This window comes from Onychomys torridus, chromosome 10, assembly GCF_903995425.1.
Source record: "Onychomys torridus chromosome 10, mOncTor1.1, whole genome shotgun sequence".
Lineage (NCBI taxonomy): Eukaryota > Metazoa > Chordata > Mammalia > Rodentia > Cricetidae > Onychomys > Onychomys torridus.
The window spans coordinates 89,640,860-89,660,132 of NC_050452.1; the positions used below are offsets into that span (position 1 = coordinate 89,640,860).

Here is a 19,273-nt window from a genome sequence, read left to right on the forward strand (position 1 = left end):
AGCCCCATGAAGAAAGCCATTGGCATATTTACCCTTGCTCCTTCATTCCTAATTGTTTTTCCTGTTCATAAAAGAAAAATCATAAAATAAGATGCTCTGAGTTTATTTTCAAATGAAATTCTATTATTTGAACTAATGAGTAAATCAGAGTATTATAGTATATTGCTTGCTTATGAAAACTTTGATGTCTTTCTGAATTATGGATACTTCAAATAATTATCAATGCTGTTCATGAACATGTAAACAAAACAGCCCAGGAAAAGGACCATGTTGTCATATCAACTAACTTCTATTCTTTTCTTACAGCTATTGACAGCAAAAAGATGAGAAATCTTCTCAATAGTCGTAAGTTCCAAAGTCCACAATTAATTGTTTATTTTTAAATAAAGAGAATGGTTAAGAATCACAAAAGAGTTAGTATAGATCACAAGATTTTCCATTTCTATTTATACTTTCATAAATAAAGTACTTAGTCTTATCATTTTTGTTTATAATACTTCACATATTAGGTGTATATCAATGTGATTTTATTCTTTATACCCTATACATGTATAATATTTTAGATGTTGTATTAATATTTTAAAATATTTTTAATATTCTCTCATAATTCAAGAAAGGACCAAGTTGAAGTTTTTATTTTTACTTTTAAAAAAAAGTGTTTAAGGATTTCACCTTGCTTCATCCTATCACACCTGAATGTATTGTGAGTTTAGTAAACAAATATACACCTATTATCAATGTTGTAAGAACATTTACAAGTCTTTTTAAAGGTTGGTTTGAAGTTTGATAAATTGAAGATTTGATATCAGGGAATAATAATTTTTCTAAACTACTCTTATATTTTAGAAAATAAATATCATATAAAGTACATCAAAGATAATAAATTGATTCTTGTCACATTAAGGACAAATCATGACCTATATTCTGTGTTAGGCTGTCTCTCAACAGCAAAATACTATTGATTTGGATGTATAATCTCCTAATGTTAATTCTAATCTGTCACTCACCAGCTAGGTGATGTACAGCAATTTATGCTCCTCTCCAAGGCTGGGTTTCTCATCTAAAAAGTGTGTTGCTACATACACACACACACACACACACACACACACACACACACACACACACATTCACACACACTCACACACTCACACACACACAGCATTTAAAAGAATATCTAGACATTTTCGATGTTTAGAAATAACTTATGTATTGATAAAAATAAATGACAGAGAGACTCTAGGATGGTCAACAGGAGAATAAAACTCCTTTTCTGTACTTCATTTACATGCTGACATGGACAGATTACTACAAAGATATCTCACATCAGGAACTCAATCTACCATAGAGATTGCTTTTTCCAGCCTAATTATATCTTTTTTAATTTTTTTTCTTTATTATTATATGTTTTAAATTTTATACATCAGCCATGGGTTCCCCTGTCCTCCCCACTCCCGCCTCCATCCCCACCTTCCCCCAGCCCCTCCCCTCCATTCCCATCTCCTCCAGGATCAAGGCAGCCCCTGGGTATTCATTTAAACCTGGTGGATTCAGTACAGGCAGGTCCTGTCACCTCCTTCCAGACTGAGCAAAGTGTTCCTGTGTAAGCCCAAGGTTTCAAACAGCCAGCTCATGCACCAAGGACAGATCCTGGTCCCACAGACTGGGTGCCTCCCAAACAGATCAAGCTATTCAATTGTCTCACTTATCCAGAGGGCCTGATCCAGCTGGGGGCTCCACAGCCTTTGGTTCATAATTCATGTGCTTCCATTAGATTGGCTATTTGTCCCTTTGTTTTTTGCAATCTTGGATTCAACAATTCACGCTCTTGCAGACCCTCCTCTTTCTCGACAGTTGGATACCTGGAGCTCCATCTGGGGCCTGGCTGAGAATCTCTGCATCCACTACCATCAGTTATTGGATGAGAGTTCCAAGACGACTGTTAGGCTCTTTAGTCATCTGATAACCAGACTAGGTCAGATCAGGCTTTCTCTCAACCATTGCCAGCAGACTACAGAGGATATATCATTGTGGATTTCTGGGGACCTCTCCAGCACTCTGCCTATTCCTGTTCTCATGTGGTCTTCATTTATCATGGTCTCTTATTCTTCATTCTCCCTTTCTGTTCTTGATCCAGCTGGGATCTCCTGCTCCCCTAAGCTCTCTTTCCCTCCAGTCTTGCCCTTCATTACTCCCACTGTCGTCCAGGTTGTTCATGTACATCTCATCCATTTCTCTGTCATTGGGTGATCCTTGGGTCTTTCCTAGGGTCCCGTTTTCTAGGTAGCCTCCCTGGAGTTGTGTAGCAGCCTAGTCATCTTTGTTTTACATCTAGTATCCTCCTATGAGTGACTACATATGTACATACCATGTTTGTCTTTCTGAGTCTGGGTTACCTCACTCAGGATGATTTTTTCTAGATCCATCCATTTGCCTGCAAACCTCATGATATCATTGTTTTTTCTCTGCTGAGTAGTACTCCACTGTGTATATGTATCATATTTTCTTTATCCATTCTTCAGTTGAAGGGCAACTAGGTTGTTTGCAGGTTCTGGCTATTACAAACAAAGCTGATACGAACATAGCTGAGCAAATGCCCTTGTGGTATGATTGAGCATTCCTTGGGTATATGCCCAAGAGTGCTATAGCTGGGTCTTGGGGGAGATGGATTCCCAATTTTCTAAGGAAGCACCATATTGATTTCCAAAGTGGCTGTACAAGCTTGCATTCCCACCAGCAGTGGAGGAGAGTTCCCCTTGTTCCACATCCTCTCCAGCATAAGCTGTCTTCTGTGCTTTTGATCTTAGCCATTCTGACAGGTGTAAGGTGGTATCTCAGAGTCGTTTTGATTTGCATTTCCCAGATAATTAGGGATGTTGAGCAATTCCTTAAATGTCTTTCAGCCATTGGAACTTCCTCTGTGGAGAATTCTCTGTTTAGTACTATAGCCCATTTCTTCATTGGACTGTTGGGCATTTTGATGTCTAATTTCTTGAGTTCTTTATATATTCTGATATCAGCCCTCTGTCAAATGTGGGGTTGGTGAAGACCTTTACCCATTCTGTAGGCTGTCGCTTTGTCTTATTGACCATGTCCTTTGCTCTACAAAAGCTTCTCAGTTTCAACAGGTCCCATTGATTGATTGTTTATCTCAGTGTCTGTGCTACTGGTGTTATATTTAGAAAGTGATCTCCTGTGCCAATGCAGTCAAGATTACTTCCTACTTTCTCTACTATCAGGTTCAGAGTAGCTGGATTTATGTTGAGGTCTTTGATCCACTTGGATTTAGGTTTTGTGCACAGTGACAGATATGGATCTATTTGCAGCCTTCTACACATTGACATCCAGTAATGCCAGCACCATTTGTTGAAGATGCTTTCTTTTTTCCATTGTAGAGTTTTGGCTTCTTTGTCGAAAATTGTATGTTCATAGGTATGCGGGTTAATATCAGGGTCTTCAATTCTATTCCATTGGTCCACATGTTGGTTTTTATGCCAGTACCAAGCTGTTTTTATTACAGTAGCTCTATAGTAGAGCTTGAGGTCAGGGATTGCGATGCCTCCAGAGGTTGTTTTATTGTACAGGATTCTTTTGGCTTTCCTGGGTTTTTTGTTTTTCCATATGAAGTTGAGTATTATTCTTTCCAGATCTGTGAAGAATTGTGCTGGTAATTTGATGGGGATTGCGTTGAATCTGTAGATTGCTTTTGGTAAGATTGCCATTTTTACTATGTTAATCCTGCCTATCCATGAGCATGGGAGATCTTTCCATTTTCTGACATCTTCTTCAATTTCTTTTTTCAGGGACTTAAAGTTTTTGTCATATAGGTCCTTCACATGCTTAGTTAGCATAACCCCAAGGTATTTTATATCATTTGTGGCTATTGTAAAGGGTGATGTATCTCTGATTTCCTTCTCAGCCTGTTTGTCTACTGTATATAGAAGGGCTACTGATTTTTTTGAGTTGATCTTGTATCCTGCAATGTTGCTGAATGTTTTGATTAGCTGTATCAGTTCCTTGGTTGAATTTTTGGGGTCACTCATGTATGCTAACATGTCATCTGCAAGCTTGACTTCTTCCTTTCCAATTTTTATCCCTTTAATCTCTTTATGTTGTCTTATAGCTCTGGCTAGAACTTCAAGTACTATATTGAATAAGTAGGGGGAGAGGGGCCAGCCATGCCTTGTTCCTGATTTTAGTGGTAATGCTTTGAGTTTCTCTCCATTTAATTTGATGTTGGCTGTTGGCCTTCTGTAGATTGCCTTTATTATGTTTAGATATGTTCCCTGTATTCCTGATCGCTCCAAGACCTTTATCATGAAGGGGTGTTGGATTTTGTCAAATGCCTTTTCTGCATCCAGTGAGATGATCATGTGGTTTTTTTCTTTGAGTTTGTTTATATGGTGCATTACATTGGTGGACTTTCGTATGTTGAACCACCCTTGCATCCCTGGGATGAAGCCTACTTGATCATGGTGGATAATTGTTTTGATATGTTCTTGGAGTCTCTTTGCCAGAATTTTATTGAGTATTTTTGCATCAGTGTTCATGAGGGAGATTGGTCTGTAGTTCTCTTTCTTTTTTGCATCTTTGTTTTGTTTAGGAATCAGGGTAATTGTAGCCTCATAGAAGGAGTTTGGTAATATACCTTCTGCTTCTATTGTGTGGAACAATTTAAAGAGTATTGATATTAAGTCTTCTTTGAAGATCTGGTAGAATTCTGCAGTGAAACCATCAGGTCCAGGGCTTTTTATCGTTGGGAGACTTTTAATGACTGATTCTATTTCCTTAGTGGTTATTGGACTATTTAAATGGTTTATCTGGTCTTGATTTCATAGTATCCCATAAGTTTGGTTATGTGGTGTATTCATTTTCATTGATCTCTATGAAGTCTTTAATTTCTTTCTTTATTTCTTCCTTAAGCCATTGTTGATTCATTTGAGCATTATTCAGTTTCCATGAGATTGCAGGATTTCTGTAGTTTTTTCTGTTGTTGAAATCTAACTTTAAACCATGGTGGTCTGATAGAACACAGGAGGTTATTCCAGTTGTTTTGTATCTGTTGAGATTTGCTTTGTGGCCAAGTATGTGGTCGATTTTAGAGAAGGTTCCATGAGGTGCTGAGAAGAAGGTATATTCTTTTTTTGTTTGGGTGGAATGTTCTGTAGATATTGATTAAGTCCATTTGAGCCATAACATCAGTTAAGTCCATTATGTCTCCATTAAGTTTCAATTTGGCTGATCTGTCCAGAGGAGAAAGTGGGGTATTGACGTCTCCCACTATTAATGTGTGGGGTTTTATATGTGATTTAAGCTTTAGTAATGTTTCTTTTACATATGTGGGCGCCCTTGTGTTTGGGGCATAAATGTTCAGAATTGAAACTTCATCTTGGTGGATCTTTCCTGCAATGAGTATGTAATGTCCTTCATCATCTCTTTTGATTGATTTTAGTTTGAAGTCTATTTTGCTGGATATTAGGATGGCTACACCAGCTTGCTTCTTAAGACCATTTGATTGAAAAATCTTTTCCCAGCCTTTTATTCTTAGGAGTTGTCTGTCTTTGAATTTGAGGTCTGTTTCTTGTATGCAGATGAAAGATGGGTCCTGTTTTCATATCCATTCTGTTAGTCTGTGTCTTTTTATAGGTGAATTAAGTCCATTGATATTAAGGGATATTAATGACCAGTGACTGTTCATTCCTGTTGTTATTTTTATTTTTTGGGGTAGTGTGTGTGTACTTCTCTTCTTTGGGGTTTACTGCTGTGGTGTTATCTATTGCCTGTGTTTTCTTGGTGTATCTGTTTTCCTTAGGTTGGAATTTTCCTTCTAGTGCTTTCTATAGGGCTGGGTTTGTTGATAAGTATTGTTTAAATCTGGTTTTGTCTTGGAAGTCCTTGTTAACTCCATCTATGATGATTGAAAGTTTTGCTGGGTATATTAGTCTAGGCTGGCATCCATGGTCTCTTAGTATCTGCATTATATCTGTCCAGGTCCTTCTGGCTTTCAAAGTCTCCATTGAGAAATCAGGTGTTATTCTGATGGGTTTGCCTTTACAAGTCACTTGGCCTTTTTCCTTTGCTGCCCTTAATATTCTTTCTTTATTCTGTATGTTTAGTTGTTTAATTATTATGTGCTGAGGGGACTTTTTGGGGGGGTCTAGTTTGTTTGGTGTTCTATAGGCTTCTTGTATATTCATAGACATTTCCTTCTTTAAGTTGGGAAAGCTTTCTTCTATGATCTTGTTAAATATATTTTCTGTGCCTTTGAGTTGGTATTCTTCTCCTTCCTCTATCCCTATTATTCATAGGTTTGGTCTTTTCATGGTGTCCCAAATTTCTTGGACATTTTGGGTCATGACTTTGTTGGTTTTAGTGTTTTCTTTGACTGATGAATCTATTTCTTCTACCGTATCTTCAACACCAGAGATCCTCTCTTCCATCTCTTGCATTCTGTTGGTTATACTTGCCTCTGAAGTTCCTGTTTGTTTACTCAGATTTTCTATTTCCAGCATTCCTTCTGCTAGTGTCTTCTTCATTTTTTTCTATTTCCCTCTTCAGGTCTTGGATTGTCTCCCTTGATTTTTCATTATTTTCATTCAAGGATTTATTGTTTTCTTCTGCTTTAATTGTCCTTTCCTCTAGTTTTTTTTTATAGCGTTCTTCCCATTTTTTGTTTGTCTGTTCCTCTACTTTAGTTTTGATTTCTTCTATATAAGACTCTAGCCTCTTCATGATGTTACTTATAAGGTTGTTTTCTTTTTCTTATTCCATTCCATGATGTTCAGGTCTAGCTGTTGGAGAAGGGCTAGGTTCTGGTGATGCTGTATTGCTCTTTATTTTGTTGTATGTACTTCTGCCTTGATGTCTGCCCATCTCCTCTTGTGTTTGTTCTTGGTCTTATCAGTGTACTTGGTCCAGAGAAAGTTGACAGATTTAGGGAGCCTCTCTCTGGTCCAGATGGAAGTTCTGTGCCAGATGGGAGCACTGGTCCAGATGAGAGTGCTGGCCGGATAGGAGCTGGGGGGCTGGACTCTGAGTATCGGGAAGTCTCTGGGGTCTCCTTATTTTGTCCAGATGGGAGCTCCTCTTGTGCAGATGGGAGTTCCTCTGGTCTCTGGTCCAGATGGGAGTTCCAGGACAGAATGGAAGCTTGGGTCTGTTCTCTGATTCTCAGGAAGTGGCTGGGGTCTCTCTGGTCCAGATGGGAGTTCCAGGGCAGACAGAAGCTGGGGGCTAGTCTCTGAGTCTCAGGAAGTGCCTGGGGTCTTGGGCAAATGGGTGTGGGGGCAGGGTGTGGAGACTGCAGTGTCTGCTTGCAGTCTTGGAAAAGGGGAGCCTTCCTGCAGTGTCCGCCGATTGGCAGGAAACTGGGGCCAAGTTGGTCAGGTCCTCCCAGAGTGGCCTGTGTCCCAGTGGTGGGACCCAGGCACAGGTGCCTCTCTGACTATAACCCAGGCACTCACCTCTGGTCCAGATGGGAGTTCTGGGGCAGACCGCCTAATTATATCTTAACAGGTATTAGGTACACCAGAGTGGTCAGTTTATTGTATATTTCTTGACTTAGACATTCCATGAGACTTGTAAAATTTAGGACCACCAGGGTTTGAATTAGTTTCTGATCTGTGAACATGCCCCAACTCCATCCCTTTCCCTCAAAGGATACTAAGTTACCTCACACACACACTTGATGTTCCCTTAACGGAACACTTGATCAGTATAGCTGATTGTATTTTCCAACTTTCAAATATATTCTGCACCCAATAAAACTATTTCTATTTTTGCCTCTATTTCTAAGCTCATTTATTATTTTTGGCTCATATTATCTATCAATCTATATTATTTGTTTGTGGGAAACTTACTGTGTTGTGTAGCCCTGGCTGACTAAATGTTGAGAAAATTCCTGTATAGGCATCATAAATGCTGGGATTACAAATATGTATGTCAGTATGTTTTATATATAGACAGAAGTTGATTTTTGAACTAAATGCCTAAGCATATTGGTAAATATTTCTTCTGAACCTCAGGGTAATAAATTATATATATGTATGCCAGTGACTGACTGCTATGAATTGGTTAAAGAGTTATTGAGGCAAAGGATTTTCTTTGTGACTTTCCTAAATATAAGTCATGAAGTCATGATACTTTTCTCTGTTGTCATGAGAACAAACTACTCTGTGTTTCTTTTCCAGGATGTGGGATAAGGATGTCATCTTCAAACATGCCATTGCCAGCATCCTCTACTACTGAACGAATTGTCCAAGGAAGGGAAACAGCTATGGAAGGGGAATGGCCATGGCAGGCCAGCCTACAGCTCATAGGGGCTGGCCATCAGTGTGGAGCCACGCTCATCAGCAACACATGGCTGCTCACAGCAGCCCATTGTTTCTGGAAGTAAGTTGACTGGGCTTTTGTTTGTTTCCTAGTCCTCTTTTGTCAATGACTGAGTGCAAGGGAACAGGTCAACCTCACTCGTCCTCTGGTCTGCACCTTCTCTGTGCTCTGCATCCCTACTTGGTTTGTATCATTGTGATTCTGGTGCTATCTTTCCCATAGTATTTCAGGCTATTTGTCATGAAAAAACTACTACACCTGTCTTCAACATACTCAAGGAGAAAAGTTAACCACCTCTGTTCTGCTCCCCAGTAACTAATTGACTTCCCATGGTCAGTATCCAGTGTTATTTGATTACAAAAGGCTTTGAAATCTGTTCTGAAGCACTCCCTTCTCACTGCATTATCGAGGATACCCCAAGGGAGGGCATGACTCCGAAGGTGTATAGAGGTGTCACTCTGCCCACATAGCATGGAATTTTGGTCATGTGTAGCAGAGTCTGGCTCTCAGCTGAGCTTTCGAGGTTGTTGCTCTCAAACCCCAGACATACCTTGACTCTCAAGAGCACCTGGAGGTTGAACTGCATGGTCTTTTCTCCCTTGGGAGTTACCGCCAGCATAGAGAGGAATCTTAAAAGACGGGAGGGTTTCTGAATAAAGGTTCTTTGCTTGCACAGTGCCACTGTCCGTGCGTTCTCCCAAAGCAGCTTTTCCCTGGTGCTCCTAGGAAGCTTTTTTTTTTTTTTTTTTTTTTTTTTTTTAATCATTCTTTTAAGGGCAGGAACAGAAAATTCCAGGACACTTCACCAGTCTCTGCATAGACAAGGTATCATGAAAATGACCTAATGAATTTAAAGTTATCTGTTCCTCCCTCAATGAAGAAGAGACTCACTATTGCCTATCTATGAATCCCAAAGCAACTAATACTGTGTCTTCATGATGAACACAAGTCCCATGTGCTTGTTAAGACTTTCTGAAGCTGGGTGGTGGCACATGCTTTTAATCTCAGCACTCAGGAAGCAGAGCCACGCAGATCTCTGTGAATTCGAGGCCAGCCTGGTCTACAGAACAAGATCCAGAATAGGCATCAAAACTACACAGAGAAACCCTGTTATGAAAAACTAAATAATTAAAAAAAAAAGACTTTCTGAAACATTCAAGTCCTTACAGTCTCTCAAAACTCATTTTTTTGTAAAAGTGTTAATTCACTTTACAATTGTCTTCTAAAAAAACAATCAGAATGCCAGATTAATAATAACAATGAATATAAACACTCCCTTCAGTGAGTCTAGTGCAATTTCTGGAGATGAACACACCTACATAGGAACTGGATGTTAAAGTGGATAAAGTAAAGATTACTATTTACCTTAATAAGCTAATTTTTCATAGTGTGATAAAAAAGTAATTGAAGGAACAAGTACAGTAAATTTAAAAACTCTTTTTAAGGAGTGTATAAATGAGAGATGACAAAGAAATTTGGAAGTTAATGGCAATTATGAAGTTGAAGAAAGACTTTTTAATGTGGCAAATAGAGCATATTTGATACTGATAAGAGAAATTCAAAGAGCTGGATAAGGTGATGATCGTGAAAAAAAGGGATTATATTTTCAGAGTGCCATCCTATAATGTATACTTGAAATACTATTGAGAAAATGAATAAAGGAATATTTTGAAGATAATGTAGAAGTTATCCCCTTCATAAGTTAATAAATGAATTTTCTATAAAATAACATTTTTTTAAAATGGTGTTTAAGTACAATCCCAGTGCTTCATGTCCACGAATGTTTACTCCAGTCTTAAAGAAACAATGTGAGTCAGAAAAAGTTTTTGACAAGATGTAGGAAGACAAGATGTAACAAGGCCTGAGTATCTCTTAGTGTCCTTATTCACAAAGCAGGGTGTTTAGGCTTGTTGTGAGTCTTTGATGATGCACAAAAGGGTGGTCCTTCTATTTTGTTGTCCAAAACTGTGATCTCCTTAACTCCTGGAGTCATGTTACTCATTATCTCCCCTAGAATTCTAGGTATCAAATGAAGGTCCCTGTCCTAGTGTGTCTACATCGAACAAATTAATAAATAAATAAACAAATAGATGAAAGAAGACTCTCTTTCTGCTCCTGGCTCTGTCTGCTCATCCCTGGAAATTCTAGTCCACTTTGAAAATGTCTACTCTTAAAAGTTGATGATTCCAGGAAAGGGGAATGTTGTACTTATATGATAATCTCAAAATACAAAATAAATACTTTTTTCTTAAAAAATAAAAAATGAAGGAAGGAAGGAAGGAAGGAAGGAAGGAAGGAAGGAAGGAAGGAAGGAAAGAAGAGCTTTAACTTCAGAGAAGGCAATATAGAATGTAATGTTCATGGGCTGGAGAGATGGCTCTGTGGTTAAGAAAATATTCTACTCTCAAAGAGGACCCAAGTTCCATTCCCAGCAGACATAATAAGTGTGAAACAATTGCCTGTGACCCCAAGCTTCAGCAGATCAGATGCCTCTTGCCCCTACTGACACCTGTATTCATGTACACATAGCCTCACACAGGCAAACATAAAAAAATCATTTCAGAAAGAAAAAAAAGTCGATGATTCACCAACATAATAATCCCTTAAAAACGAGGAAATTTCTTTTCTGAATTCTCTTCGGTGATTTCCTTCTACGCAATTTCCCTTTCCTCGGATGATTTCTGGTTTCTGTATATGTCTAATCATCTGTGATGTGAATAATTCGAGAACTGAAATGGACTTTGGGGAAGAAATATGGCAGATAAGAGCTGATTGGGCTGAATGGAGTTTGTGACATAACCCTGGAAAAGAAAAAAATGATCTATATGAAAGAAGAGCTGGTAAGAGTGGGACTGAATAGACTACAGCCAAGGGCTGTGTAAGCCTGGCTTCCAGTAAGAGCAGCTTAGCCCTGACTGTCAGGAAGGGGTGTGGGCCTGGGTGGAGAATCAATTCTGAGCACACAAGGAAGGGCACAGTGGACACATTCTGCTCAGCCTCAAAGATCACAGTAAACAAGAACCAACAAGTAAGTTGTCAAATCCAGATAGGTGTTTTGATACAGAGGGAACTTGCTTACTAGTACGTTCATTAATCTAAAAGAGAGCAAATTAGTTTCTGCATAAATCATTGAAATAAAAGAGTGAGAACCCAATGAACTCTAACAAGGCACAACTTTGAATTTTGAAAATTGATCATGCTAATTGACTGATAAATTATGTACAATTATTTGGTTTAACCATAGGATACCCCTTTCTCACAGTGGCACCAACTGTCAATTCTTCCACCATAGGAATTCTTTAAGAGCTTAATTCTAAAAGTCGGGCAGAAGTATGATTTTGATTTTTTTTTTAAAGAAGGTAATGAGAACCATCCCAAATATTACCCTCTAATTTCCTGTAGAAACAGAGACCCAAGTAAATGGATTGCTACTTTTGGTACAACCATAACACCACCTGCAGTGACACGAAGTGTTGGCAAGATTATCATCCATGAAAATTACCACAGAGAAAGCAATGAAAACGACATTGCTCTGGCCCAGCTCACCACCCGTGTAGAGTTTTCAAATGTGGTTCAGAGAGTCTGCCTCCCAGATTCATCTATGAAACTGCCGCCGAAAACAAGTGTGTTTGTCACAGGATTTGGGTCTATTGTAGATGATGGTGAGTAGTTCCCCCCTATTTTTTGATACAAAAATATTTTCATAAAAATATTGGCGCAGGGGAAAACATATCTCTTTGCACAAGCAAAAGGTTATGACTTAGGGTCCACAGCACCCACATGTAAGCCAACTGTGTGGCTCAAATCTGTGATCAGTGAATTCAGTGTTCAGTGAGAAAACCTCAAACTCAAACAGTCTCAGAAAATTACCTGACAGTGATTGAAGAAAGCAGTGACCAGCAGCCCTTATCCTCCATATGCATGTACATACATACATGCTTGTGCACATATTCGTATGTGCACACATACAGACACATACGTAAATGCTACAACACACACACATACACACAAATGATGATGATGATGATGATGATGATGATGATATTGATGATGATGATAATGATATTGATGATGATGATATTGATGATGATGATATTGATGATGATGATGATGATGATGATATTGATGATGATGATATTGATGATGATGATGATGATGATGATGATATTGATGATGATGATATTGATGATGATGATGATGATGATGATGACGATGATGATGATGATGGCAAAGCTTTTATATGCGTGGTCCTTGGTGGAATGGGGTGCTGAATGTTGAAAAGTAAATGAAATAACCTTGTCTCAGAGTTCACAATTGAAAGAGTGGTAAGAAAGGACAGAGACTAATAAAGAAGAAAAGAGTATATTAGATAATATAACAAAGGACAAATACAGGAGTGACTCTAACAAATTGTATACTTCCTTAGTACAAATCCTTTTGATCAGAATATATTTTAAATCTCATTCTTGATGATGTCTTTTCTTTATTTTCCCTTTATCCTCTCTTTAGAAATTTTTGAAGATATCAAGCCTAAGAATTTCATAAATTGAAAATCAAACCTTAAGAATTCTAAGTACTAATTTGCCACACACAGGGAGATGAATCAAATACTTAAAAGTGACACATTTAATGTTCAATGAAGTATCTACTGATGATGCCATGTATGGTGGCGCACGCCTTTAGTCCTAGCCCTGGGAGGTAGCAGCGGGCAGATCTCTGAGTTTGAGGGCAGCCTCATCTACAGATCAAGTTCCAGAACAGCCAGGGCTACACAGAGAAAACCCCTGTCTTGAACCCCATGCCCCCAAAAAGAGTACACTGAAGGAAGCAGAGACAGGACACATGCTAAAACATGAAAGTATAATTTTGTCATGAAAATTTTTCTCATATATCCCATATATATCCAACTTGGCTTTCTAAGAGTTTCTTATGAATTTCATTTTCACTACTAACTAATGTTAATTCACCTATTGGTCACCCAAACCCCATGCTACTTCCCATCTATATTCAACCATGCAGCATCCTCCATTCCTAGCCCTTATCACCACTCTGCTGTTACACAGCTGGCACAAGTTGTTCACCCATTTCACTTTCCATGTTACAAAACACCATAAATAACACACTACCAGTGACTCCAGGAAGAACGCTTCTCTGTGTTGTGTCTTGGTTCTTACTTTAATATTAATATTAGCTGCAAAAAACCAGCAAATTTATTTATCATGGAACTTGGACTAGATCAGTGTGGTTGATCTCTCTGAGCATCCAGTGAAGAGTGCACAGTGTATCCTCATGAAAACTCTTGTATACATATAATATCTGCATGTAGTTTTAAAGGATGCTTTGGGACAACCAGTAATATGATACAGTTCTGAGGCTTGTATGTTTGATTTCTTTCATACAGGCACTTAGGCTAGAGTAAATACAATTCAACAAAAACTAATATTCATAAAACACTTGTGCTTTGGCTCCTGGGTTTACACAGTTTACCTCTAGTCTATAGTAGAGATACAGTCATATTTAAAAAGCACATTCTTTCTTTGCTTATTTATCTGTGTGTATGTAATAGGACCTACACAAAATAAACTCCGGCAAGCCAGGGTGGAAACCATAGGCACTGATGTGTGTAACAGAAAGGAAGTGTATGACGGCCTGATAACACCAGGGATGCTGTGCGCTGGATTCATGGAAGGAAAAGTAGATGCATGTAAGGTAAGTTGAAAGTTGAAGTCAATTCTTCCAAAGGAAGTTTCTACTGGCTCTTTCTGAGCTTAGCATATTCTAGTAGAACAACTGTATTGATTGTTTAATGTGCACAAACCCAAAGTACAGCCCCTTTAGAACAGCATTTTATTGTTATATTATGGTTTATACTTATTAATTTCTTATATTATTATTGATTTTCAATGTAGCAAGACATTGCAGAACTATATAATTTTCCCTATTCTACACTTTGGGAAAATAAAGTCAGCTGTCCCCTCTTTTGGCCCACACAATTACTTTATGCTTCATTATACTTTTCCTTCCTTCTTTGAGGTGAGAGATTGGAGCTGGAGATTGAGACAGAGTTTCATATAGTAGTACAGGATAGCCTCAAACTTGCTATGTAGCTGAGGATGACCATGAACTCTTAACCCTCTTTTCTCTACAACCCAAGTTCTGAGGTTATAAGAGTGCACCACCATGCTTGACTTCCATTGTTAATTTTCTTTAAATGAAGCCCCAAAGACAGAAAACCACTCCTCTGAATAACTCGTTTTCTTGGAACCACTTGACCAACAACTGTAAGGCAGGTTTCCCTTGGCAGAAACTGAAGTTTTTGTTAGATAGTGTATGATTCTTGGGGGAACATTTTTACACTATGTGATGAACCCTATTATGTGTCGGCATGCATGCATGTGTATAAAATATAAAATTATAAAATAATATATTATAAAATGATGTATTTCCTGTTGCTTTTCAAACATCTTTGGTGTTATTTATTCTGCCTTCCTGTCTCTCCCACTGTATTATCCTCTTTCCCTCTTCTTCAATTAAGATCCTCCTCCTCATTTCCCCATTTCCTCTTTGATAACACCTATGCCCTATCATCTTCTTCAAAGCTAGACTGCTCCCCCCCACACCATGGTCTCTTTCTACTTCCCTGGTTTCTGTAGTTACTCTGGGTTATATACTCAGATCTAAAGATTCATCATTAAGATCTGCAAAGAGAACGTGGTGTTTTTCTTTTGGAGTCTGGGTTACTTCACTGGTATATTGTACAGTTCCATCCATCCACCAGCAAATTTCATGATTTTGTACCTCTTTATTGCTGAATAGAATTCTGTTGTGCTACATTTTTATTACCCAATAATCAGTAGAAAGGCATTGAGTCTGCTTCCATGTTCTAGCTATTGTGAATAGAGCGGTAAAAAGAACAATTCGGATATGCCCTTTTCTTATTTTTCTAGTGTATATTTTATTTATTTTTGCTCTGTACTTCATTCCCTTCTGTTTTCCAACTGTGACCTTAGTTTGTTCATTTACCCCCTTGTCAAGGAGCAATGTTATGTTTAATTGAGATCTTTAGTCTTTTCTGATCTAGGCATTCCACACTGTAAGTTCCCCTGTGTATCTGTTTTTTCCTGCATCTCATAATTTTGGGGGGATACTGTTTCAGTTTTTGTCTAAGAGTATTTTCTTAATTTCCTTTTGTATTTCTCTTGTGACTCACTGGTTGTCTAGAAGTATATTTTTCCCATATTTGTGAATTTGTACAGATTTTTCCATTTATTGGCTTGTTTTTTCAAGCCACTTTTGTTCAAGGGAGAGCTCTGTAGGTCACCTCTTCTCTATGGCCCAACCCCCATTCTCCACTCCAGTTCCTGCTTTCACTGGCCTTTCAGGGAAAGTTCACAATAGCTCTGACTGAGTCTCCTACTTACATTTACCTTGCAACTAACTGGGTTTGTTTTATTATTGCTGTTTAAATGTCTTTCAGGGAAATCTCTAGCTAGGTGCCTCCAGCTAGAACCCTGTTTTGTGGCTTTGTTAATATAATATTTGGAAAGAATGTCTATGCCTATTGTCTCTATTGCTCACTTCCTTCTAATGCTTTCATCCATCAATATTACTTTTACTTTTTCCATAGTCTTCCCTAATGACTCACCAGTGACGTCAATGTCAAATTCTAACAGGCGTTTTTGCAGTTGTTCTTGTTTTTAAAGCCTATTAACAGCATTTAACAATGCTTACTACCTCCTTCCTTAAAGCAATGTCTTCTCTCAAGTCTTTAATGATTTCCAAACCATTTCCTCTTCTTCCCCCATACCAAGTTGCTGATTGAATCAGTTGGATTTTTACCTTTGTTGTAATTTCTGTTTCATCAGTTCTGTACTCTTCTTCCCGCTCTCTTCTTTTCCCTCACCGCAAGCTTCCAGCTTCTCACTAGTCACCTCACTGTTACTCTTGTACTTCTTTAGTGCATTTGCCAGATAAATGTCAGCAATATTTATAACACGCTACTCTAGCTATGTCAAATGCCTCATTAAAATATTTCAGCCGCTGGTTTTCTTGTTCTTAAAAATACAAAACAAAGCTTTCTGAACGAAGTCCGTAATTCCTGCCCCCATCCGCCAGTCCCCTCAAGCCTCTGAACCCATCCTCCTACCATTTTTTCACTCCCTAAATCCATCTTTTCTGCCCGTGTTTATGGCAGATTCCTCCACACCACAGAGCATTCGTGAAAATGCTCCTTCTATCTAGAATGCAATCCATTACCGCTTTCCAACGCACAACCCTCCACCTTCTCATCCAGCACCATTGCATTTCCAAGGGATGCACTGGGAGGGTATGCCCTGAACAATCAAATGTTCATATTTTAGTTTCTCTGTCAATAACCATAGTTATTATTTGTCTTTGAGATTTATTTAAATATTAGCCTATTTAATGTATACTTCAAGCTCTATGAGCAAAGGAAACATTCATTTTTGGGGGGGTCATTATTATATCTCCAATAACTATCAAAATTCATGAGGCATGTAATAGGAACTAAAAGAATGGTTGGTAAGAGCATATGGAGGAGATTAGAAACATGGCTTAGTGGTTAAGATTGCCTAGGCTGTTCTGGAAGACCTGAGTTCAAATCCCAGTGCCCATCACAGGCTGCCCACAACCTCCAGTAGCAGTAGTTCCAACTTCAGGGGATCCAATGCCCTCTTCTGAGCTCTACAGGCACCTGCATGCCCGCGTGCAAGCGCACGTGTGCGCACGCACACACACACACACACACACACACACACACACACACACACACACACACATACACACACATACATATACACACACATACACATACACACACACATACACACACACACACATACACACACACACCTACCACACCACACCATCCCACACCTCATACATACAAATAAATCTTTTTGTAAGATAAGTGAATGGAAGAATGAAGTAAAAGAGACAAAGAAAGTTAAAATATTTTACTCAAGATCACATAGCCTACAATTTACGGAAATAGGCCTGAAACTGAGGCATTTCAACATCTGAAAACATATTTTTACCTTCAATAAGAGGATCATGGGAATGGAGGGGAGGGGCTAGGGGGAAGGTGGGGGTGAGGGCGGGAGGGGGGAGGACAGGGGAACCCATGGCTGATGTATAAAATTTAAAACACATAATAATAAAGAAAAAATTATTTATTTAAAAAAAGAGTATCTGTCTAATTACTCTTTCTCACTACATAAAAGAGAAAAAGGAACATTTATAACTCACTAAGAAAATATAAATTAGAAGTAGATGAATAAAAGAAATGGAGACCAAGAGCTGGGCAATAAAGCACAGTCAAGCCAGTAGTATTCAGAAGTAAGCTTTGGAACTTTTGCTTTACTACTATAAATAATAGTCTCATATTTAACATTTTATGTGCATAAACTGTTGTCTAACCACAGCGTATATGTAGAACATGTCTACCCAAACAAATAAAAAATACCAGGATGATCAGCCAGAAATAATGTAACCATTACATATGAATGATTATTGGTCTTTCTACTAAAAATGAAAATGTACTTTACAGTTAAAAAAAATGTAACTCAGTTGAAGCGCACAAAATCTATTCACAGTCTGTCTTTGTAGTCCATATAACAATTTCTTTTTTCTTCTTCTTTTTCTTTTTTTTTTTGTGGGGGTGACAAAGTCTGGGGGAAAAAGTTGAATGTTATGATCATAAATGTTTGAGCATTTATTTATATTCCAGGGTGATTCTGGTGGACCTCTGGTTTATGACAATCGGGACATCTGGTATATTGTTGGCATAGTAAGTTGGGGACAATCATGTGCTCTTCCAAACAAGCCTGGAGTCTACACAAGAGTGACTAAGTATCGAGACTGGATAACTTCCAAGACCGGCATCTAAAGCGGACTCATGAGATATAGCGATGGCACACAGAGCAGGATGCCTGCAGATTGTATATTATCACATAGAGTCGTGAGTTATAGTTACGACATACAGAACAGGATGCCTTCAGATTATACATTATTACTTAGAGTCGTGGGGGTTAAATTGGTGCTTCTGCCAGATATCAAGGAACTTGTCAGACCTAAGCCAACTTAATATCATGAGGTGGCTTTTGTGTACATAAACTCTCTACCAAGAAGGAAGAAGACATGGCTAATGACAGGTAGCACCAATGCCTCACTCATAAGGGTGACTACTCAGTGTGACAAACACTTCCAAATGTCTTCCCTCAGGACATAAGAGCTGCCAGGCTGCTACAACCTTACCTCATGTGATACACAGAGCTCATCTTGCAAACATCAGTTAGCATCTTCCCTAGGGATTCAAGACACCAGCATTCTAGAACTCATGACTGGACATTCAGTTGCTAGAATGAAGGCACGTGGAACCTGCAGTAAAACTTGAACTCTAACCTGGGTTTGCATCTGACAGAGCAGAGCATTATTCTCAAGCACAGGAACTGTCATTATTTAAATGCACATGAACTTGCCATAGCACCATAAAATGCCCTCAAGCGCTAGCTTCAGGAAGCATTTTGCATTGTTAAGAATCATTTCTGACTTACTCTTTAGCAGTATCTTGCCATCCACATATCAACTGTAATCAGCCCAGCAAAGAGAAAATAAAACCATTGTAAGGGTTTTTCTACTAGTATTAGAAGGACAAAAGGAAGCAAATGAAAGCAGAATTGGCTTAAAAATGTTTAGCAGCAAGCTACACTAAGCTTTTGATAGTGTGTGTTATCTAAATACTTATTTGGAAGTATCAACATGAGCATATGGTCACCAATGCTTTTGTAAATCATTACTCATTGCCAAGTCATATGTCTATCAAAATGTCAGGTGGGGAATGCCTTATGCAAAACATTTAGGAGAGTGCTTACTATATATTGAGCACTAAATAAAATAAAATAAAAGTAAATGAATTCCCCACCAA

General features: G+C 38.4%; 1 protein-coding gene across 1 annotated transcript in view; it reads left to right on the plus strand.

Annotated features, from left to right (window-relative positions):
* Tmprss11f (transmembrane serine protease 11F) overlaps positions 1–18,294 on the plus strand; it is a 68,677-nt gene extending 50,383 nt beyond the window's left edge. Inside the window, exons 6-10 of the mRNA XM_036200202.1 lie at positions 307–345; positions 8,187–8,388; positions 11,731–11,990; positions 13,895–14,037; positions 18,077–18,294. Coding sequence (XP_036056095.1) covers positions 307–345; positions 8,187–8,388; positions 11,731–11,990; positions 13,895–14,037; positions 18,077–18,235 — 803 coding nt within the window. The 3' untranslated portion in view covers positions 18,236–18,294. The remainder of the gene's footprint in view (positions 1–306; positions 346–8,186; positions 8,389–11,730; positions 11,991–13,894; positions 14,038–18,076) is intronic.
* Positions 18,295–19,273: the final 979 nt, after the last annotated feature.